The sequence below is a fragment of the Anser cygnoides genome, chromosome 4 (genome assembly GCF_040182565.1).
Source record: "Anser cygnoides isolate HZ-2024a breed goose chromosome 4, Taihu_goose_T2T_genome, whole genome shotgun sequence".
NCBI lineage: Eukaryota > Metazoa > Chordata > Aves > Anseriformes > Anatidae > Anser > Anser cygnoides.
Window position 1 is genome coordinate 50,967,159 of NC_089876.1, and position 25,805 is coordinate 50,992,963.

The following is a 25,805-nucleotide window of genomic DNA, read 5'->3' on the forward strand; positions in this document are numbered from 1 at the left end:
TGAAACAACTTCTTGACCGTAATTAGTATTTAACACTGAAAAGGTATTTTCTCACTTGCAGATTTTTTTTTAATTTTTTTTTTTCCCACAATATATAAGCCTTACTCTTTTACTAAACTTCAAGATTGCTTTTCTTTCATTTTTCCCGGGGACATTAATCATATAAGCACAAGTAAATTCTATATTTTTGACAACAGTTAAGATTCCCTATGTATTTAGAAGATTGTTATTCTTCTAATTATTAAAGTGAAAGTGATTACTTGGAAACACTAAATTGATAGCTTCCTCACACAAGTGAAATTTCCTGACACGCAAAGGCAGAATAAAAATTAAAACTTGCTAGTAAATAATCAGTAGAACTTTTTCAATTCTACACACCTAACATTATTAACCAGATATGAAATCTGCCTTAAAATACTGCTACTAGCAAAACTTCAATACACTTCACTTTTACCTGGAGCTTTAGTAGTAACCCTGTCAAGAATACAGCTAAGAACCCTACTGGTTTAAGGCCAACATCAGCAGTTTTCTTTGGCAAAAACACTTTCTTCTAGAGATTCAGCAGTCTTGGTCTCTAAATGGTGAAAAGAAGAAAAAAAATATATCCACCATCTGCTCCAGCCCTGAGGGAGACAAACTTTCCTGGCAGTATATAGTTCAGAATTTAATTGCACCCAAAGCCAACACAAGCACAAAACAAAAATACAAAAATATTAAACATCATTCACAGCAAGTGGATGTTTTGTATAATTTTACTTTAGCTTATTTCTTGGGGCTACATTTTAACCTATTTTTTTGTAATAGGTTTTCCTTTACTTATGTTGTTTGCTTTCAACAATTTTGAAATATATCAGTGTTATTCAATATAAACAGAAAACTAAAGGATCTAATTAGATTTCATTGCCCGATTTATCAAATTTAATTTATTCTGTGCCTGAGTATTAGAAGTGCATTTGCTAAGTCCAGTGACAGTTAAAACATTTTCTAATCTCATAACTTTAAACAATTTAGTTTCTCCATGAAAAGTAAAAACATTCAAATATATTGTAAATATTAGTATTTTTATATCAGTAGCAAATCTTTGTGATTTCAATCTAAAAACTGGAAAGTCCTGACAATATAGAGAATATATATGCTACAATGTTCATTAAAACTGTGCTGCCTTAGTTATTCTATTTCCCAATCTGGGATGAGTATTAGCACATAACTAGTGGAGTATACTGCCCAAGTCTTCCTCTATTATAAACAGGTTAAAGCTAATTATTTTCTGGTCATTTCCCACGTCATCGCAAGCATGAATGGTCATCATCTTTGTGCCACAGTGTGTTCTCAACATCAAATGAGGAGGAGCAAAGGGAAAATTTTAAGCTACCACTAGGCTGTGATCCAGCAATAACTTGCAAGTCTCTTACATTTCATTAGTATATTCTGCTCTTTCCTGTAGATTCCAAAAAGTATTTTAAAAATCTACAAGTCCTGCACAAACTGATGGAAGGACGCCTGAATTAGGAATTGCCAGCTATGTTGATTGCTACTTTGAATCACATCCCATTTTTCAGGTTCCACTAAAATGCTATACATTTTTTTAAAAAATAGAAAAACATTCATTTCATAGCTTTTTGTTTACTACGATCCACAAATATTTCCATGATACTATGATAAAGGAGAAACAAATGGCAAACAAGCAGCAGCTTTTAACTGGTAGGTTTTATCCACTGTAGATTTACTTCTCCCACCAGTTATAAGCTGCTGGATTCAGAAATGGATGTTTATGATCGTTTTTGCATACCCAATTTTCTCCAGAATTTATGGAAAAAATCTATTGCTTTTTTTCAATTGGTATACCATATATTAGCCACCTTGAATTCTATTATGCCAGTGCCTTGTATATGTATCCAATTGCTAATGATTTTTAAAGGCCAGCAATCCGTTTCATCAAATTTTCTTCATACCTGAAGACAATTCTGATATGATTGTCATTAAAACTTTAAGAAGTGTTCATTACACAGATCAGTATGCCTTAACTTTATGCTTTGTTGTTGTATGAAAAAATATATATGTATCTCACTTAAATGCCTCCCTGAAGACCAGGCTTCCTCTGTTTATAATAAAATTATGACTAAAGTTTGAATTGATTTATTGTGTAACAATCTTCATTATACCATAGTCCCTCTAATAATAACCTAATCAGATAAGGACAATTACATAGAATTATAGCTGGCAGCAAGAAGTTTTAAGTTCGGGGAACACACAGTCACTCCCTTGACAGTACTGGAAACCACTGGCTGAAACAGATCACAGTGTGCCGCTTGCTGACCCTCCAAAACCACGCAGAACATGTCCAAGTGAGGGTGTTTTTCAGTTATGCTCATTCACAGAATCACAGGATGGCTGAGGCTGGCAGGGACCTCAGGGTCTATCTGGTCCAACCCCTGCTCAAGCAGGACCACCCAGAGCAGGCTGCCCAGACCCATGTCCAGGCAGCTTCTGAAGATCTCCAAGGAGGAGACTCTGTGACTTTCGTAGGCAGCCCGTGCCAGTGTTCAGACACACGCACAGTAAAGAAGGGTCTCTTGATGTTTGGATGTAACCCCTCATCTTCCAGTTTGTGTCTACTGCACTATATTTGATATGTATGTAGGAGTTGTAATCATTTGTAAAACTGCTCATTCAAACACAGCATTTCCATTTCAAGCCAAAAATCACTAAAACTACTTTTTTTCTTTCCTGAGCTCTCTCCCCCATTTACTTGTGGAAGTTAAAAAAAAAAAAAAATAGTAAACTACACTAAATATAGTTTCATTGAAATTCCTCGTGCTCCTAAACTGCAAGTATATCATCATAAATAGGTTGCTACTGACACTAAGAAAATCGACAATCTGAATCATTTAAAATATTGCTAGTCTGATTCAGTAGAGGCTTCAAAATGCAGCTTTCAACAGAAGTTTCTTTGAACAGGTTCAACTTCATTACTAGAATCAGAAAAAAAAATTTAAACATTCTTCAACCAATGAAAATTTCTGATGTCCAAACACGTTTCTTTAGGTATTAACAAACAGCAGCAGCGTTCCTACAAGCAATTTCAAACTTCATTAAGTTTTGTGTTTTTTTTTTTAACAGAGATTAAGTAGAGAACAGTTATTCCTTATCTCTATAGGAATGCAGAATACGTAAGCCGTTAAGAGTTTATTAACATATTTATTCCAGTAGTGAAGGAATGAAAACACATGGATTGAGGCTGCTCCAGCTGCTGAAAATAAGAGATGTCTTTGCAGTATGTCCTTGGCCAGTCAAAAAATCATAAAGTGTTTGAGGCTAGTCATTGTCCCATCCTACACCGTATTTAATCCAAACAGAAGGAAAAAAGAGAGTAGAGTTTGGGGTTCAGCTGTAAAGTGGTACAGTATTCCCAATAGTGAACACAGGATGTGCTGAATGTTTAGTTTTTAAATTAACCATGTACTCAAGTATCTTCCACCCTATTTCACTCTGCAGATCCAGTAGCAGATATTCTTCTATATGTAGGCCTTGTCTTTCTGCTAGTTTAAACAATTTAAGAAATTTAAGACAATTTGGAGCAATCTAAGAGATGTTTGTGACAAATCTTGAACAGATGGTTGAGGAAAAACAATGACAATCTTCCAAATTTCATGACCAATGGAACTGAGGAAATAAAGTAAGTGGGGATAGTAGACTAGAGGAACAGTGCTAAAATTTAGTTTATGGTTTCACAGAACAATAAAAAAGAAGCAGTTTTCCATTGGCTACAGCATTCCTCTTCAACAGGAAATACTGGAAGAAACTAATTATTTACCTGTCATTAACAAAACAGTGATTTTTTTTCTTTCCACTCTGTGAATGATTTATTACTACTGTAAATAGTTAAGCGCATATGCAATTCCCTGCATGAAGACATACTTCAGAAATTCATTAAATTTAAATTGTTACATCCAGTTAAATTGTAACATTGTTGCACTAATGTAAATGTATGTAGATTATGGGCCAAATTCCTAAATACAAGTCAAAGACTTGCTGTGCTCTGTCAAACTTCATAGTTTAAGATCAAGCCTTTCTTCATCCCCTATTCTTCTGATAGAGTTCTGAAAGATTTTTCATTTTTTTTTTTATAATCCAGTTTATGGGGAATATACATTTGGAGTGATAATTGAAGCTTAACAGTTTATCAGCAGCAAACTTACGGCCGTATGCTATTTGCAGGAATTCAGGCTTTCAGAAAGACTTTAATAATGATGTTTTGAGAACTTCAACAGAGAAGCCAGCTGACAGCCACAGAACAAAAGAAACACCTTTGAAAGAATTTCTCTTGCAATGAAAACACTGCAACAGAATCTTACTAACATATCTTAAATCTCTTTTGAGAGTAATTACAGATTACCATTAAATAATAAGTGTGGGTAGTCAAGGTTAATATTAAAGATTAAATATTTTCTAAAGTGAGACTGATAAAATGACAGAGATTAATGTTTGCTTTTGGAGTACATAAACATCAAATTAGACAAAACAAGTGTCAGTGCTTCTAAATGAATATGTCAGTATTTTAGGAACCAGTATTTTAGGACCACACTTACCTAGCATACAGATCACAAGAAAGTTATCTTTGGACAAATCCTGTTGCAACCTCTGGGAAGGCTAGATTGCTGTTCTAGATCTCTTCTGCAAGCTATTGCTGGGATCTAGTTCACTTCAACTCACTTTCACTGAATCACAGAACGGTTAAATGGTTTTCCCCTCCCCTAATCATGACAAGATCAGAAAATTCACAGAACAAACCCACATCCTTTTCCCTAGTAGCTGCAAAGTCCGATTGTGAAATCCTGTTGTTTTACCCATGAGACCTGCTGCGTAAACTTGTAAGTTTGTTTTGAATGTGCTTGTGTTTTCTTCATTTTTGTTCTTTTATTAGAATAGAAAGCAAATTTTCCTCATACCTACCATCAGCATGCCCTGATGATTTTGTAAGCCTCATTCATATCCCCCATAAGCCATTTTATACTTTCAGTCATACTTATTGTGAACTTTTTCCAGTTTGAACAAATCCAAAAGGGGTAGGGGCATAGTCTGCTCTTATCCTCATTGCTCTGCACAACTCAGTAACAGCAGCAGACTTTCTTACCGAAGTTTCTATTGTAACAGTCCTCAGAAACCTAGACATTTTAGTAGTAGCACAAAGAAATCTTAAGCTTACAGACAGCTTAACAGATTATAAATCCCACCAAATGAAAAGTGAGACAAAAAAAAAAAAAGGAAATAAAGTGTTAATATCAGAAGAAAGATATAGAAGTTACTTTAAAGTTTATGTATGAAATAACTTCTATTCTAGCAATATTCTGTAAAAGTCATAGTACACAGGAGTATGTGTTACATTCCCGAGAACTCCTATTAAATCACAATTTGTCAAAATGACTGAGTGTATCGCTGTGTATAGAAACATATAGAAATACACTTCATATGAAAAGCTCTTAGAAGGTCATGGTGCGAAGAAAATATAAAATTAATTATGTCATGAGGAATTTTTAGTCTCCTGTTTAGATTTACTGGCCTGAATTTAAGAAAATCAAATCACTGAAGTTAACACATAAAGCAGACATAACTGAAGCCTACTGGACATCCAATGCGGGCCATTCAGCCCCTGGTAGTTCATACAAAAGTTCAACAAAACTTTTTAGAAGCTTGGAGCTGCAGCTGTCCCTCTTGGGAACACACTTGCAGGAAGAAAAGTAATGGCTCCAGCCTTCTAAGTTTGGCACAAACTTCATGGAGCAGTGGCAGAGGCACCAAGTAAAGCAGTTCTGGTCCATTTGAATCACTACCCACTGGGGCTTATTAAAGCTATGCTTGGCGATGGCCAGGAAGGGGTTCTTTAACAGTATGAAGTGCAGTGTGAGCCAGATGGTCTAATTTCTTTTTCCCCAACAAAACATTAAGCTGCTCTGAAACACAAAGTGCATGTCTCAAGAACAGCCAAGACATTGGAAGCAGAGCATGTGGAAACCACCCAGCCGCAGATCTATAGTCAGCAAGCCGACAAAGGCAGTGCCAAATTAGGATGGTATCAGCATATCAGACTTCCCAGCTCACTCTGTCAATACCAGATTTGCTTTGGCTCATCATTCAAGTTTGCTCTTCTTCCAAGAAGTTCTAGATCTCTTCTGCAGGCTATTGCTTCATTATATGGCTTTATTAAATCCAACCATCAACCAAACACTAGTAAGTCCATGTAGTGGGTTTACGTGGCAAAGTTTTGGTAGCAGGGGACTATAGGGGTGGCTTCTGTGAGAAGGATCTAGAAGCTGCCCCATGTTTGGTAAGGGCCCTGCTGCTGACCGGAGCTGAGCCAATAAGCGATGTTGTTTTGCACCTCTGTGAGAGCATATTTAAGACGGGAAAAAAAACGCTGCACCACACAGCAGCTGGGAGAGTGAGAGGAGTGAGGAACAGCCTTGCAGGCGCCAAGGTCAGTGAAGAAGGAGGGGGAGAGGTGCTCCAGGCGCCGGAGCAGAAGTCCCCTGCGGCCTGTGGTGAGGACCATGGTGAAGCAGGCTGTCCCCCTGCAGCCCGTGGAGTACCACGGTGGAGCAGGGTTCCACACTGCAGCCCATGGGGGAGACCATGGTGGAGCAGGTGGACTTGCACCAACGGAGGCTGCGGCCTGTGGAAGACCCCTGCCGGAGCAGATTCCGGGCCGGAGCTGCAGCCCGTGGAGAGGAGACCACGCAGGAGCAGGTGACGTGGCAGGAGCTGCTGCCCGTGGGGGATCCAGGTTGGAGCAGTTTGCTCCTAAGGGATGAACCCCGTGGTACGGACTCATATCTGGAGCAGTTCTTGAAGAGCTGCTGCCTGTGGGAAGCCCACGCCGGATCAGTTCGGCAAGGACTGCATCCCGTGGGAGGGACCCCACAGCACAGGGGACGAGAGTGACCGAGAAGGAGCGACGGAGAAGCAGCGCTACAGACTGACCATAACCCCCGTTCCCCTGCACCGCTCGGGGGGAGGAGGTGGACGAGGGTGGATGAGGGTGAAGGTGCTTTTGGTTTCTTTCCTTTGTTTCTCGCTTCTCTAGCTTGTTAGTAATAGGCAATAAATCTTACTATCTCCCTACGCTGAGTCTGTTTTGGCCGTCACAATAATTACTTCGCGATCTCCCTGTCCTTATCTCAACCCTTGAGCCCTTTTCATTGTATTTTCTCCCTGTTCCTCTTTGAGGAGGGGGAGTGAGAGAGCGGTTGTAGTGGAACTCGGCCGCCCACCTGAGTAAAACCACCACAGTCCACCACTAAACCATGTCCCTAAGTGCCACATCCACATGTCTCTTACATACCTCCAGGGAAGGTGACTCCACCACTTCCCTGGGAAGCCTGTTCCAATGCCTAACCACCCTTTCCATGTAGAAACTCTTATTGATATCCAATGTAAACTTCCTCTGGCACAACCTGAGGCTGCTTCTTCATGCTTCTTCCTATCACTTGTCACCTCAGAAAAGAAAAACAACCTTCTCGCTGCAGCCTCCTTTCAGGTTGCTGTAAAGAAATGAGGTCTCCCCTCAACCCCCTTTCCTCCAGTGTATACAACCCTAGTACTGTAAATCATTCAGTTTTAAAACTTTGTTTCAGTATTCATAGATTTTAACTGTTGTTGTGATGTTAACCAGGTAGACAGAACATTTGTTTATAAACTATTATTTTCCAATCGCAGAATACTAAAATGTTTAATAATAAGCTTACTACTGTAATATGTTTTATTTCCATCTTTTCTGATCTCGAGCTCAATGCCCAGTCTAAAACTTATTTCCCGAAGAAATATTTTTCTTGCAAGAAAATCAGCCCAGTATGAGGATTTGAAACCCAAAATGTGAGCTAAACGTTGAAGGTAAATATAAGGTTTAGACTAGATGAAATTTAAAAAATAAAAATCAAGTTACCAAGTGCATGTTTGCATGATCTAAAGTCAACTGATTAGCAATAGCATAGAAAGCATAATCTTTTAACTGTAATCATGAAGTTGTGCATATATACACACAAATATATGTGGAGTCACTGCTGTCAGAGACCACTGATACCATATGATGGCACGTTGTGTACATACTGAACCTATTCACCTTCCTGCACCACCAATTCAGAGTGGCTCATTCTTTTTAAAGAATTCTGTGAAAGAATGCTCAGGATGTTTGTTTTCTGAATATAAAATCTTTTTTGAAACATTCTCATCTCAGAAGCAGCTCATTGAGATGAGATCACTTGCGCTAGAGTATGTCAGCTAAACTACAAGTCATGTGGCAGTGCCCTTCTGACAACACCGATGACGATGGGGTTCACGTTTTCTATCTAGGAATTTCACGGTTGAGGGTATTTTCTATTGGCTCTTTAATGTTTTTGACCTGATAATTGGCAGTACTTTGGCCTTACTGAAGACAACCTACTAGTTGCTAACTCAAAAATGTCTTTTAAAAGAAAGGAACCTCATGAACACAGTTTAGAATCTTCTTTTACAGTACAGATGACTCCAGGTACTAATACTGCAAGATTCAAGTACATAGAAGATACTTCAAGTGTAAGCCCAAGTCACCACACAAAACTCAGCCCTCAAGAAGTTAAACAAGATAGCATTAAAGAAAATTAAGACTGAAGGAAATAATACCTAATATTTTGAAAAAGAAGTAACTTGAGTCACACTTTGAACTGAATGATGGAGAACATATTCAGCAGTCATAAATGGCAACAATGCTGCCATTACCATGCTGTACTATAGCAACAAATGAGCTGAAGTTACTAAGACAAAACTTGATATTTATAAGGTCTGTATACAACAAACAAAATAAAGGAAAAAACTTGCCCCTAGTCATGTCTGTTTAACACCACTGAAGGCACCATAAAATGAGAAAAAGGAGATAAAATTAAATATTTTATACTAATTGTAAGCATTTTGATACAGCATCCAAATTACAATATTTTATCACCTTGATAAGTAATAGTTTTCAGAAGAGAATTCTAAGGAAGTCAGTTGGGTGCCCTAGTCCTTCTCTGACAACTGTCGCTGATTAAAAGGAGAAACCCACTTTTTTAATCCACTGTCTAAATTAAGTGCCTGAAGTTGAGCATCATTCAGATACTCCATTTTCCACTACAGTACACATGAAACAAATGTGGTGAATTTAAAATGTGAAGATCAGCTAACAAAACTTTAGGCAGCACTTGGATGATGTTTCTAGCTAAGGCACTGCCTCAATTTCTATTTCAGTAAATAAATCTTGCCACATTTTCCCCCTCAGAAAAAGCAACGCTAATTTTTCATAAACATGCTCTGAATTTATTTGTAGTGTGCATTACATACTGAAGAACTGAAATTAGCCACACAAATTTAAACACTTGTGTTTGTTACTGTCATTTATTCTCTCAGTATTGTATCATCTAAAACAAAATTGTTGAATTTGGTTTTGTTTTTTTTAAATCTACTTAGGAAAACCTAATTCTTATTTTTTTTTAAAAAAAAAAAAGATTGTGATTTTTGAGACACAAGAGAGAAACATCCATGTTTTATTATTGCACAAATCATTCCCTACAAGCGACATATGCTATGATCCTAAAATCAAATTTTAATTTTCTGCTACCTCAGGACAAAGTCTACCTATTGTGACAATGCATCAATTTTCTACACACTGTCCACATTAAGTTTTTTTTTATTATTATTATTATTATTCAGTTCTACTACAAAACCCTTTGTTATAACAAAGTTATTAAGATGTGTGCATAACCTGGGATGATTGGATTTAGTAAAGAGTTCCAACATTTCAATTAAACGCCAACTACTTAACAACAAGTGTAGTGTAAAAAAAGATATTTTTTGAAAATTTTAAAACTGGTTCCATTTGAACAACCTTATACCAGAATAAATCCTTGAAAATTCTGATTAAAATTTAAGTGGAATATAACAATGTAAGTGAATGTTAAATAAGAAATATGAACTTCATTTAATTGAAATGTTTTCAGTAGACTTCTTTCTGTGGTGAAAGTAGCTAATGTTCATGCAAATTTTTGTCCTACTGAGTAGTTCAGGTTTTCTATTACTGAGAATGTAACTATATCCTCAACTTATAGCCTTTAAAAAGAATAGAAATTAATTCAACCCCTAGGTAGACTCATTAAAAATGGCATTATTCAAAACTGCATTTTTCCAAAAGCCATCTGTCTGTTTTAACCAGTAACAGCAAACTACAAATCTGCCCAAAAACTCAAACATACTTAATCAAGGTCCGTATTGGCAGAGTTCCAGAAAACTGCAAGGTGTGCTCAAAATACATAAAAACAGAGCAAGCTGCAATTCAGTATGATAAGCTGCTTCATATAAAGGTACATCTCTCAGTGTTCACGCTGGCATCTCTCAGAATTCAGTAGACGAAAAGGCAGCTTAACTTGCACGCTTCGGTAAATACACAAGTAAACTTGATAGTCCAAATTCAAAGCGAGCAAGACCCATTTAGCCATGAATTAGCTGCCAGTCTACCTATTCATCAACTTCAAGACCAAATACAAATACAGGTCCCCCAGCCTTACCAAACCCCTCTGAATCTTAAATTCTGTTTTTGCTGCAAGAGAGATTAATGTACTTTGGGCTTTGGGACTGTAAGTACATTCAGACGAATGTGGTCAACTGCCACATCTGTATGAAACTGCTATGGATTGATCCTAAAGAGAAATCTGGTTTATTCAGATTAAAAAGGGTGTTCATAGATAGCACTAAGTATAAACGCAAAGAAAAAAAAAAATCTGTAAGATGTCTCTGGAGTGATGTACTTATGGTATTACCTTCCAGAGTCATTTAATTGTTGTACATTCAATGCAGCCTCTACAATTCTTTAAATGAACTGCTTGAAAACACGTAACCAATAGCAGTGTTTTGTACAGCCGCACTTACCTTTAAAAAAGCAATCTTCATTGTGGACAATGGTGACCTTTTGCTTTTTCAGGCAGGCAGCACGATGCACTTCACAATGATTTTCGTAGAACTCTCCGTCAGAGCCGCACACCGGCTTGTAATGCGGCTTGCAGCGCTCCATGCAGACGCACTCAGCCTGGCCGCTCTCCCCGTTCACAACACAGTGTCTTCCCAAACCGCAGTACTTGTTTTCGCATGATCCCAAGTGCCCATCTTGACCCATGAACCCTGAAAAAAGCAAATTGTAATACAAGATCAATCAAATCACATGCAAAGAATCTGACAAAATCAAATACATATTTTGCCCACAGGCTTTCTTTTTAAGCACTCTAAGGCTCTTATTAATATTTACAAGTCCTCACAGTAAGAATTGTTTTATGAACCTTACAGGTCAGAAAAATGCAGTGCAAAAAAAAAACTCTTCAATCCATACAATAAATTTTACTGCATCGTAACAGTGCTGTTTTTATTAAGCTGCCTCAATTTTACCAACAAAGTGTTTTCTGAATCTTTTAAGAAAGTACTTACTAAGCAAAGTTCTTGTTCTAAAGCCAGAATAATTATTGGTGGGATTCAGCATACACTCTTCAGTACATGGACAGATGAGTGTAAGACAAAAAGCAACAAAAAAAAAAATACAGATGCAGGGGGAAAACATAAATAAATAAACAAATAAACACCACATACAGACATATGCAGGTAAACAAAAACATGCACAGACGTGAGTAGAAGTGAAACAAGACAAGTCATTATTATTAACGAAAAGTCTACCAAAACCTCTCCTCTAGCTACAGAGGATTCCTAATAGAGGAAGGTCTACTTAAATAAAAAAGTTACATGAATGCAGGTAATTTAACAGTACTGGAGGGCCAATGACAATGCAACACTGCAATGTAAGAAAAAATAACGATATCAGTGAAGCAAAGTGACACTGCTTTTAAGCATACTGTGACCATCAAGTCTGCCTGCAGTAATTCTCCATTCTGGTACTACTTTTTTTCAAGAAGCTGGGTTCACTGATACAGTGACCATCTACAATCCTGAACTGCATTTTGGATTTGTGAAGTTCTCACTTTTTCTAGAATGAATTAGAAAATTATCCATTTTCTAGTAATTAATGGCCTGCTCTAGGTCATTTGCAAATACAGAAAAATATAAATAATATCTGAAAGCTACTTAGAATCTGTATATTTTAATTGCACGCAAGATTCAATAAGATATTTGTATTATGTAAAGAAAGTGAGAACATCCTTCTTTTACAACCCTGCCTAATGCTTAGCATAAATTAGCCTGGTACTAAACAAATTTAATCTGGATATCATGACTAGGTATACTAGGTAGTCATTGTCATGTGTTCATTGTCATGTGTTCAATTAACTGTAATTAAAAGCATCATCTAATAACAAGAAGGGGAGGTACAATGAAAAAATAAAATGAAATTTCCACTTGCAGTTACTAATGCTTCGATTATGCAGAAGGTCTGAGACCATAATTGTATCATCCAATAAGTATAAAATACTAAAATATCACCAAATGTAGGAAAAGACACAGCCCTTCGCGGTTAACCTCATTTTATTCTCTTGCTGTTCACTCCTAATCAAATCAACAACTTCTAAGAACTCAATCCACAAATACCATATACTCCTCGTAATCTCACTCCTTGTGATTCCTTCCCCATTCTCGCAGCCAAGCTGAAAAGTACTTGGCTGCCCCATGGGAAAAAAAATATGAACAAACAAATGGCAATGCATAATTTAGTAGTTTTAGATTTATTTTGTTTAGTGAAGACCGAATGAGCTAACAAGTAAATACATCAGCTTGGCACACATTTCTCCTAACTACTGAGAATCTATGTTCTTCACTTCACTGGCAGAAGTCAATTCTCACCACTTTTTCTGCTTAAGCGTATAGGATTATTAGACCCAAGACAAAAGTGCATTGGTTCTTTCCTTTCTTGTAGAGCAAAGATCCCACTTTTTTCCACAGACCAATACAGTACAAAAAGCATGCAGCCATGAAAGTTGGCTTTGATATGACAAATCCTTTTGCTATATTATTTTACAACAATCTGAGCACAATGCTGAGAAGGCTACATACTCACTCACCTCTGACATATTTTATCTAACTGTATTATAGCCATTTTTATACACACATATGAAACAGTTTATGCCAGGCTGGTGTTGGTGAGCATAACTTTCAGAAGCACCAAACAGACTTGAAATATGCAAACTTAATCAAAAATTTTAATTTTCCAATTAATTTTGAAAATATTACTCCTTGTACCAACACGTCATAACTATAAAGAGGCAACAGAGATTAATTAACAAAAACTAATGTAAATCCCATTTCTTTCCCCTACTGCTAACATCAAATAAAGTTAAGTCTTGCAATATCCAAGCACACTTCACAGCACTGGTCATGTACACACGCCATAGAATTATAGGACTTTGGAGTGATAGAACTGCTGCAGTTTGAGGCCAAAGTCCATAAATCGTTATTGTTTCTGCTTTCTGAATTGGAAGATAAAGTTCTCAAACTGACAACTGCTCTGAATTATTGAGGTGTGTGGTACTTGAGCAATGCACAGAGCTGTATATTGTTGTGAAAGTAGAAACTGATTTGAGACTTCACTTGGGACTTCGTTTTAATACTATAATTGAATATGATGTCTGAATGAAAAACAGCTACTTTCAGATGAGGGAGAATTATTTTCATAATATATATTGATAGTAATATTGATATATATAAGCATATAACAATCATATCAATAAATAAGCAAGCTTTCATCCCTAATGAAAAGTTCTATAAATGTCTCAATTTTATATCATTAACTAATCCAAAACAACAAATGTATTTACATGTATCATTTCATACACAACTCCTTCTATCAAAGTCAACTGTAGAATTCCAATTGACATCGACACAGGTACTGTTCCTTCTCCAGACATAGTTTTTACCTTCAGTTCTGCTATTACTGAATGTTAACAAGTGCTGTTCTGTGTTATTTTTAATTTATGAACTTGCATACCTCCCAACCCATTCACAGGACAGACATGTCACAAAAACAAAAAACACCGGGTTTTTCTGAAGGCTGTTTGTTCTTCCATCTAAGCATTTAGATTTAGACAGTAAACTAGTCCAAGATGAATTTGGGTTCTTATATTTGGACATACAATTTAGTGCGGAAGATAAGCAGCCCAACATATTCAATATTAAGAGAGACAGAGAACAAGTAAATCAAGAGGACAAATGATCTGCCTATGAATACTGATCTTTTTTCAGCAATTTAATTGGAATTGCTTATGTGACAATAGAGGAGTCCACATTTGACAAATAGCACAACGTGATTATAGGGAAGTGTGTACCAATACAGCTAAGTTAGCATACTCTGCATTTTCACCTGATAGAGCATAATATCTATGCATTCATAGAGGATCTACAGTACTATGGAAAACAAAATGTCCCTTGTTCAATTTGCAAATGAATACTCGCAAGTCAGGAAACATTTAAATTATCATACCCATAAGTTTAAAAAGCTACATTTGAAGAAATATCATTAAAGATATATTACACCTAAGGCAGCCAAAGCAGTCACAATGTTTTTTTGGATTAAACTCTAGACAAACATAAAAGGAAAGAACAAATAAATGGAAAATGATTTTTATTTTAAGAATTGGAGAAAGCAAAATGTTTTTGACTTCTCTTTTAAGACAAGTCATCATAAATAGAGCTTCAAGCTGTCACTTAGCATTCCTCATACGTATTTCCAGCTGAAGGAACGGAACCCAGAACTGATCAAGTTTCAGGCCACGTTTCATTCATATCTGGGAATTAATTGAGTGTTTCAGTATGTAAAAGGCTGGCAAGAATATCTTCGTTTCTTCTAATGAATCAGTTAAGAGAAGCATCATACTTGGAGACTTCAGAAATTCATAAGCATGTGAATCACCCCGTTCTCTAGTTGGCCTAAGGTTGGAAGGCAGAAAGGGTTTTTGTATCTTGAGTCCTCACTCCCAAACACAGACTCTCCTCTCAACAATAGAGTTTGTATTCATGGCTTCTATCATAACTTACAGCATTCTCTACATGACATTTAAAACAAAGTGGCAACTAGTTTGGGAGACAATAAGTCAATACCTTGCATATGAATAACTGACACTGATTTCTGGGATCAACAGTCCATCTGTCCCCCCACCTTTTTATTTAAGAGGATTTTGTCAATAACCATACCAACTCTACAGCTGTATTTTTTCATCATATCATCTATGAAAGGCCTATAGAACATCAGGATTACAGTCTTGGTAAGTACTCAGTAACAGCCTAAAGTTTCACATGAGACAGGAATATCCTGGAAGAGATGAGGTGGGGAATGAAGGGGGAGAAGGTCGAGGGTAGAGCAGCAGTAGGGAAATTGATCGCTGCCTACCATTAACACTAATAGGGCAGTAACACTGAACATGACCTCAGCATGAACTGTATCTGTTCGTAAATATTTTTTTTAAATATCTAGACTTTTTTTTAAAAAAAGTGAAGTACTTTAGCAGCAATTCTTAAGACAAATTTTAATATTTCTAGCAAGAACAGCTTGTAATTGTACTGACTGAACAAGACACTAAATTTGCATTACTCATTATCCAGCACTCCTGGCATACAAACTTCTTCAGTAATTTAGTGTTTTTGATTTTGATCGGGAACATTTTGTGTAGGGACAAAATTTAAAGAAAAAAAAAGAGAGAGAATCTCAGAGTAAATGAAGATTGTCAATAATTTGTAAGTATAATGCCTGTGGTAATAAAATTCCCCTATATGACTAACTAATAAAATAAAGAGAGAGAGGATTTGGGTCAACTACCAGAGTATTCTCTAAACATGATATTAAAGTGCCATAACACAGCACTTTTATTCTGTAGCATCTTCACCCTACCCAAGTCAGACCTCACACTCAGAGGAGGAAAAAAAAAAACAGCAAAGAAAACACACACACACTCCTCTGATTTTAAGACAAAGGTAAGGAAAAAAAAAAAGATAATTTTGGTTTTGTTTGGTATGTTTTAACAGGCAATACAATTTAGTAGTCAGTTGTTAAAGCTGTCTGCATTCCAAACTCTGACTATTTTAGTCAAGCTTTTGGACACACTACTAGCAATTTGCATCTTATATATTTTTCTGAAGATACAGGACTTCCAGAATACAGTCACCTCAAGGTGGATGTGGAGAGAAATATCACTTGTGGTCATGTTCACAGATTTGCATGCAAATTAATCTTAAACTAACGCATGTCTTCTATAAAATATGCACAAACACATAAGCGTTTCTTCCAAATCCTTAAAGTAACAAAAAATGTAGGTTTATGTTCCATGCTTATTCACTTTTTATCTTGCAACAGACTTATTCTTAACAATTACAGGGCAGCTTCAATTTAAATAATCTTTCATACTATGAACTACTTAACAAAATAAGGCTCATAAAAGTAGAAGCAAACATACCCCCTGAAGCTCCAAAAAATCACCCTCAATAACAAAGATTTTACAGATTGTGAGATGGAGCCTGAAAAATAATCCATTCTTTTCAATCAAAGAAAGATTAAATTTAGAGGTCTCTCTTGCATTTCTACTTATAAGGAATTACTTGTCTCTACACATTTGATTTTTTTTTAATTGTCTAGAGACTTAAGTTTAAGCATGTGAAGAAAAATAAAAACTCAATTAATTGTCCATACATTCTTAAGTTCTTTGTCTCTATAGCAGAGGAGACAGAAGAAGGACACAAGAGGAGGGGGAAACCATAGCAAGAAACTGTTGAGAAAAATTAATTAAATACTATCTTTTTCCTGACTGCAGGAGAGTAAAGTTGAGAATAAAAAACCCAGGGTACAATAGTCAAGTTCAAAGCTCATTCCTCTTAACAGAAACAAAGAACCACTTGTTTGTATAATTAAATTTTGTAGAAGAGAAAGGAATAAGATTTGTCATGTCACAGGTATGATGAGGGAAAAAAATGCTCATAGAAGACAAGATAATCTTAAAATTACACTTATCTTTCACCACAAGGACAATGGTTATAGTAGCAATTCAAACACAGTCAGAGGGAGAGTTTGAATACAATAATTACAAATAAAACAGAGAAATGCCACTTGAAACAGACTCCCATTCATAATGGTGAAAGACTGTCCACAAGAGGCTTTGTGGACTAAAATCACATGAAGACCTTTTCAGTAAGGAGTTCAATAGCATACAAATATAAATGGGACTTAGATTCATACTGTTAAGGCATAACCTTGTAAGGTTATGGTAATGAGACAGCAGCTAAAAGAACTTTTAAAGATTACCAATATATAAGTACAAGAGTATGCTACCTCATTCTAATTAACCACAACAAAATGCCTGCAAGTATTCAGTTATGAAAATGAATGGATAAAACACAAGGGACAGTTTTAAAACACAAAGTTCAAAACAACAGTTGCACAGATATACAACGATGCAAGTTTTACTGAAATATTTTCTACTAAGTGGTTTAGAAGACTAAAATATTTGTGCAGCAGGACTCTCAAAAATAAATAATAATAATAACAATAATAATAATAATATAAACTATCCCATTTCGACACCAGAAAGTGCTTCTCGTAACAGATAGCCCAAGCAATTCCTTCCTGGGCATTCCTTTCAATAACTTATCCTTTGCCGTATCAATATCAAGCCTTTCATAAGAGCAGAAGTAAGCTAAGAAACTTAAAATCTCTATTTTTAAATAACTATATACATTCACAGAAGTAAGTTTGATTTTGTTGCAAAATTGTGCCATAGCTTGCCTTGTTTTTTGTTTGTTTTTGTGTTGTTTCCCCTCCCCTTCTTTCCTCACTGTGTTTTCTATGACTACCCTACCAGGCAACAAGCAAAACAACAGCCTGTAGCTATCTCTGACTTACAGAAGGTACTGGTCAGACAAGTACTGCTACAGAGTGCAGCGCTTTACCTGTGGTGGCAAAGGAGCCTCACCAGCCTTAGCTGTCACTGAGAGCAGTGGATCTCTTCAAAGTTTCTCAGAGAGAGAAAGAAGGGCAAAATAAAGACTTGTATGGTAGCAGCACCAGTGCTTTAAAGATAGAGAGGGGAAGGAATGATAAATTAATTTTAAAAAGCAAGCGGCACGGCCTTGAAGGGTCAGGGCAAGCCCCCTGCCCTCAGCTGCAGCCACTTTGATTTCTCACATGTCGGAGTCTTGCTCCCACCTGTAGGAGCAACAATAAACTGCACGCTTAGCTGGCCAATAGCTTTCTGGGCCATGGGTTTCCCTCTGCAGCAACTAAGCAAGAGTACTTTATGCAACAGTTCACTTTGCCTGTACCTACAATCAATTTTTGGATGAGTCCTGTCCTGTATTCCATTCGTCCCTGTGCATCCCCCTGTACCACCACCCAAAAACCACCCTTTTTAGGACTGGAAGTACTGTGAGGACTTGCACCTCCTTGCTCTCTGACTGAAATATTCTGGTGTGCTCAATGTTTATTGGTGGTGACTGACTGAACAGATAAAGACAAAGCCTCCATGGCTGCACATGGATTTTTTTTCTTTGAAAGTCATGCCAAATTCTTAGAACGCTTGTCTTGAGTATTCAAATAAAGTGACTTTCTTATTCTCCTGCAAAGACAGATGAGGACCACACTGGAAGAAAATCCCTCACTTCTAAATGTGTGTATAAATGAATAAATATAGAAAACAACAGTGAGTAAAAGGAGAAACAAACAAACAAACACAACAACAAGAACTGTAAGATCAAGATTTCTAAGTGTTGCATACCCTAGTATTAACCTGAAATACTTAACCTCCCCGAAAATATTTAACTGTTGGTCAGAAACAGTCAGCTTGGCACCTTTGCCCATCTGAAACCTCTTCTCACTTACCAGCACTTCGCAACTCTCACTTACCAGCACTTCGCAACTCTCCTGAGCAAACTTTACAGGATTTAGCTTTCTCAGAAAGCAGAAAAAAAAATCAAACTATACTTCCTCAGCTTGAACCAAAGAGAAGATGGCACACAACACCATGTAGTAAATAAATAAATACCATAGAACGGCCTGGGTTGAAAAGGACCTTAAAGATCATCTAGTTTCAAGCCCCCTGCTCTGGGCAGGGTTGCCAACTAGAGCAGGCTGCCCAAAGCCACATCCAGCCTGGCCAAAAAAAAAAAAAAAAAAAAAATTGAAAACACAACCCCAACCAACACAACAACATCAAACATCTGCCATCTACGTGGTAGATGGAAACATTTCCCACCTTCCTGAGGCTCAGTCTCCACCTGCTCCTCCCTTTCCCTGTCAGCTACTGCCCTGCGCGGTCTCCTCCCAGCCCCGGTGCCAAGCAGCCTGCATCCATGCGGCCCTCTGGCTCCTGACCCTCACCAACAGCAGCTGCAGGCACCGTTCCCAGCCTTTTCTCCAGAGCAGTGCCCAGTTCCCATTTCTCCCTGAACCAAAGCCTGTTTTGCCACCTGAGAGCTGCATGGTCATGTTCCAGCCTTGTGCCCAGGGCCCAGATGGCAGGGTCTTTGCATGCAACCTCAGAGTACAGGGGTATGTGGGTTCCCTCAGGTGAAATTATGGTCCTGGATGTTCACTTGGTTGAGGGAACCCAGTATGAAAGTGTTGCAAAAGGAGACAAACTCCTGGCAACATAATAAGCCTCGTAAAAATCCCCTTCCCTGATCATCCTCCTTACATTTGACCAGTGACCGCTATGTTAGAGCAGGCAGCCCTCGGTTCTGCCAGCCACAAAGAAGCAGGAAATGGGGGCATCACAGCTACAGCAGGCCTGAGAAGGTCACCGCTCGAACAAGCCTTCACACATTTCAACATTATTTGAAATACGGCCTGTTGAGAATCACAAAGGCTTAGCTTAGTCCAGACAAAGCAGCCTTAGTAGTATTCACGTGTTATTTAAAAATAATAATAATAATAATAATAAAAAGATTAGCTTTAGGAGCAATGATCAAAATAAACAAAACTCTCAGTTAAATTATTGACTGGAATTTGCCTTTTACTGAGGGCTCAGTTAAATATCGGAAAAGCTGCTAGGATTTGGACTCAAAAGCTAAAGTTAGAACTATTGTACCACACAGCAATATTAACTCTTCCTCTGTGGTAACTTTTCACATGAAGAATAATTTGACAATTTTCAGTTAACAATATGTACTCAAATGACTACTGTTTCCCCCATAGGCTTTCCCTATGATTAAATATGCTTATATATCAAATAACATTATAAACAGAAATTTTAACTTAGACTCTGATTAGGTAGCTGGCACCGAAGAGGCCCTTTAACTATCCACAGTGCAAACTAGTCACCATACTGCAGATATTACACAATTCCCATGTATGACATTAATGCTGTTTTGTTGTTGGTTTTGGTTGTGTTTTTGTTGTTGTTATTGTTTTGTTTTGTTGTTGGGTTGGTTTTTTGGTGATTTTTTTTTTTGGGGGGGGGGGGGGGGGCGGTACTTCAAAGCCTTCCCTTCAGAACAGAGCTGATAGCTTTCTGCTATCTTCCTCAGGGATCTCTACTAGAAAAGGCAGCACAGAGATTGAGCTGCATTGAAACCATATGGTTCAAGAGCAGGATTCATTGCTGTTCAGGGAAACCTGAAATGGAAATGTCAAACATTTTCAGTTTTACTGAATAAAAACATTTCCTCCTAGTAAACTTGACGCTGCTGACTTCGTTTGAGTTGTTACAAAGGAACTCTGTGGGTTGGCCCTGGATGGCAACCAAGCCCCACCCGGTCATTGGCTCGCCCTCACTCTGGAATAGGGCAGGAATTCCATATTCACTGCTTCCCACCAGCAGGTGTCCAGCCACCCCCTGGAAAGCAGAGCCTTAAGGCTGTGTGTCCTAACTATGAAAGTCCCCCACTTTCTCTTCCTTCCTTCCTTCCCCAATATTTTATTGCTGAGCACAACGACATGAGGTATGGGATATCCCTTTGGTCAGCTAGGGTCTACCTTCCTGGCCAGGTCAGTTCCCAGCTTCTTGCCCAACTCCAGCCTACTGGCTTTGAGGGAGGCAGTGGGAAAAAGAGAAGGCCTGGATGCTCAGCAATAGCTAAAGCACTGGTCTGTAACCAACACTGTCTTTATCACCAGTCTACAGCACCATACAAGGCTGCTATGAAGAAAATGAACTCTGTCGCAGCAGACCCAGTACAGGAACACTGTGCAAGAGCTTAACTAGTACTGCCCCTCTGCATATGTTAGGAAATCCTGCAAGAACATTTGAGGGCTGGGAGAGGAAGGACAACAGGAAAAAAAATAATCCAAATATGTCAATGATGAAATTGCATAGGTTAAAAAAAAATAGAAAATCCCACAATAACTTCTAAACTGCTAATCCACGTGTTTTTTTTTTTAGGGAACAAATATGTACAGAGGAATATGAGGAATTTTTATATACAGAATTTCTAATTCAATTTCTCTGGCAAAAGTAACGAGAGACTAATATAGTCCATCTCCTTTTCCTATCTGAAACTTAAACATTAATTTAACAGTGTAACGGTTATTAAGGTGGATTATGATTTTACAAGCCCTTCAGAAAAAAATGACAGCAAAACATTGCATACTTGTATCATATCTCACTTTGTAGACTGTGTCCATCTTTGTATTAGACACAGAGTAGGCGAGATCTTTTTAAAAATTTCATCTGCATCAGTATCAACAGAAGTATATAGTTCTATTTAAAAATGTCTGCAGATATCAGCAAAAGACTAACATCTATCACTGAAAAGTAGATATGAGCTTGAAGCTGCTACACTGAAAATTATTATTCATTTATGGAACTGCTCATCATTTAGGAAGCACTTGGAAATTATTCCTGATAGCATTATGCAAGATTTGAAAATCCCAACAAAGATAATCAGGGCAGCGGATAATCAGTATTTTCCATTCATCTTTAGCAGTTACTTTCAGGATATTGCAAAACAGTAGCATCTGTCTGTGAATTAGTGTGTTGGTTTCTTTTACTGTAAAAAACCTTGTAAAGTTTCTCATATATTGTATAAGGGTAAATGCAAAGGACACATTAAATTTTGTCTGCTAGGATGTATTTCTAGTCATTAAGCATTTCTCGCAACAAATTAGGACAAAATACATAAGAAAAAAATATTGCTGTGCATTGTTCAGCAAAGGATGCTGTTTCTTAGTTGCCCTCTTCCTGACAGGAGCAAGAAAAAATAACTTCAGAGTTACACAGAAGACTGGATCTACTGTTTTATTTTATCTCACAAAGACACAACTCAGCTAACAAACTTTGACACCAATAAACCATGTAACTCTGGACTTCTGAAAACCGAGAAAAACCTACAAAATGTAAATATCGTTCCAAATGGCATACAGTATCTGAAAATGAAGCTTTGGAGACAGCAAAAATGAGTCTCAAAAAGAATGTCTTTACTAAGAATAGACATATACATGGTGAAGCAACACCATTTGTCTTTGGAGTTTATTAAATAAAAATCATCATACAAAGTAAGCTTGAACATTCATGACAATTCTGCCTTTTTAAGTTACTTAGGAAGTGAAAACACACTTTGTGTGCCCTTTCTTCTGAGCAGGATTGATCCTATCTCCTCTATATATTCTGATATACTCAGCAAAAGTTTTGTTTTTGTTTTTGTTCCTGAAGGAGTTAGAGTGAACCTAATTATCTACATTTACCAAAATAAATAAATAAATAAAAGCTAGACTGTACTAAAGTGGAATAGTAAATGCTTTCCCAGATCTCTATTTAGAGAGACTATTGCTCCATGAAAGGAAAAATACATGAAGAAGTGAAGTATTAAAAATAATCTTGACATGATAACTATATGAGAATATTCCTTTTTGAAGAAATTATAAAAGCAATATCGCACATAAGCAGTCTACTTAAAACTATTTCTATATCTATCTATGCATCTTTATACTAATTAAATATTTAAAATTACCTGCTAAACAAAAGAGAGCTGTCCATTCAAATAAATATAAAAGCAATTTCTTCCAGTAACAAAACATAATGCAACAGTGGGATGACTTATTTGAGCAATGTGACTAATACATATTTTCTAATTCCACACTTAAACTAATGATATTTTTTTAATCATAGTTCCTAAAAATAAAATATTTTTTTTTTTAAAAAAAAAAAGGATAATCTGTTTTACTGCTAAACCATTGTAAGACAGTTTAAATTTTGTAAGTCTGGTGTTTGCAAAAATAGTTCATTACAGAATCACGTTTTACTCTTTTAGATCTTCTAATAATATGTCAAAGCAAGTTAAACTAAAAATACAGAGATTTCCTTTCTCCTACATCATGGGATATCAAAACTTATAAGAAAATGCATATACATCTTTATGAACAAGAAGGCATTTAGTTTTCAATAGAAATAAAAGTTCCAGTCAGATATTCCAACTGTCATGCTTCTTGTAATAGTTGATGTAACTTCCAACTAGTGATGAACATATTCCAGAAATGGAAAAAATACTTTTTTTTTTGTTAATAATATTAAAAATTGACAAAACCTTCTAGCATTGCTACGCATGAATTAATTTAGGGCTACAGTAAAAGAATCATTAAGCATTTCAGAAATCCAAGCTACAGAATTAATCGTAGAAAACCATAAAGAGCAGACTATCATTTTAAGCTACTATTCAAGGAAGTACTGGCTACAGGAACATCAATAGTGATTCATAACTGCCGCACTTCCACTTCGGTTGCTGCATTTCATCCCACTGTAAAATGGAGAAAGGTTAACTTGTAAATTATGCTAAGCTCGGACACTGAATCACTGTCAATTCTTTCAATGTTTTAGCTAGTGAAGTGCTGAAACTTTTCTAATATAATGAAAATCCTGTTATATTCTTTTTACAAGTAATTTCCAAAAGGAAAGCTAATTCTGATACACATTAATAAAGGTAAACAATATGTTATGCATCATATTTTCTTTAGTGATTTCAAGAAATTTATGAAATGAGACACAGACATAAATTTGCTTTTTATAAATGGAGAAATAAGCACTGTTGTGAGAAAAAGCATTTTGGGCAACAAGAAGCAAGGATACTAGATTTATTTTGTATTACACTGAATTGAAAATTATTACAGGTCAACAAACCTTGTTTATGCTTGAAAACTCTAAATTGATATAAGCATATCAGTGCAAATACTTTTTAAGTTGCAATGTCTTTGTAACTAAATTTTTACAATTGTTTTCCTCACAAAGAGTTTAGTTCAATGACTGAAATTATAATGCAGAATATATTTTCTCTGTGCTTAAGGGCCACCAGCTGATCTTTCAATTTACAACAGTTTGAAAGCTGGCAAAGAAATCTGAGACCTGTGCGACTTGACTAATTAGTTTAAAATTACTTGAATGACACTTAAGTTTTCCAAAAGCCAATATATATATATTAAGCAGCTTAATCCATAAACTGCCACAGTTATTTCTGATGAATTGGGATGTCAGTGTACTTCCAATCATGTTGGTTAGTGAAATTTGCCCTTAAATGTGCCCTTAAATACATCCTTTCTTTTTTTTTTTTGTACAGAATTTAATCTGCACCATTTCTTCAATGCCCAACCAAAGGTAAACAGCAGTTTCATTAGTAATACTATACATGGATTCAGAAAGGATTTTCACAGAATTCTCTTAGCATTACAACATCTAGAAAACAGCAAAATGATCCATCATTTGTGTGTAAAGCTCTCTGGAGCTCATATGCAGTTTTCACAAAAAATAATTGGAAAACCTATCATCTAGGAAAAAAATTATTTCCTTTAGATTTATTCTAAATTTTCTACCTCAATTTGATAATTGGTGTGAAGAATATTCAGAAATGTATTGCTTAATTTTTTTCAACATAACTGTATCAGAGTGAAGTGCTTTTGTCTGAGTATATATGCTATGCCAATGAGAAAGTGTTTATCTCAAGTTTTATCTTCCTCCCTCTTCATCACCCCACAAGAATCATGTTTTTACATCATGTCTTTCCCTTCTTGAGGGAACATTTCTGGAGAACAACTGTCTTAACCATAAGAGTCCATTCACAGAAACATCACAGATTAATTCTGCAAGTAAAAATTATCAAAATTATGTTCATGCAGCAACTCAATCAAATCAAGCTGATTTTTTTTTTTTTCAGAGACACATGGAGGGCACACTCTCCCATAATTTATTACCTGTGCACTACAGTAAAAACATCCACTGAAGATTTTCAAGACAGTGACAGCGGCTGAAACTGCAAAATGCTTGCCTTGTGGCTTGACTCACTCATAATTGATCAGTTTATTACTCTGAAGTACAAAAGTTTCTTTCTATAGTACCTGCAGAACTCTTTTAATATCGTTGATGCAAACAGATACTGTGCAGATAAAGTCTGACAGACATATTTAGATAGCCTAAGATGTTAGCTATATTCTAGATATTTTGTTTAAAATCGCTGAAGGTGTGTACAGTAGTATAAAGAACACACAAACATAAATACAGCTCTCCATAATAATATAATGGCTAACAGATAACGCATATAACATACAAAGGTTTAAAAAAATAGATCAAATCCACTTTGTAAGAGAAGTATTGGGAAATTAAAATGTGAATAAAATCAATTTATTCTTTTAAAAGCTAGATTTGGGGTATAATCTCATGATTTTTATTTGTTGAAGTTGTCAGTACTGTAATACTCAGTTGATGGATATGTAAGATGCAGAAATCTTTGATCAGATAATGAATCTGACTTTGACTTCCCTGCATTTTCAACTGCTATTAGCAAGTTACTGTGAAGTGACTAATTTTCTCCCTTTGATACTAACCAAAAGTTTATTTTGGAGTCAACATCACAGT

At 36.4% G+C, this 25,805-nt stretch overlaps 1 protein-coding gene across 4 annotated transcripts in view; it reads right to left on the bottom strand.

Moving 5' to 3' along the window:
* FSTL5 (follistatin like 5) overlaps positions 1–25,805 on the bottom strand; it is a 333,504-nt gene that overhangs the window by 182,837 nt on the left and 124,862 nt on the right. For all 4 annotated transcript variants that reach the window (XM_066996114.1, XM_048076153.2, XM_048076152.2 and 1 more), the window contains one exon: positions 10,930–11,178. In XM_066996114.1, the coding sequence (XP_066852215.1) occupies positions 10,930–11,178 (249 nt within the window). The remainder of the gene's footprint in view (positions 1–10,929; positions 11,179–25,805) is intronic.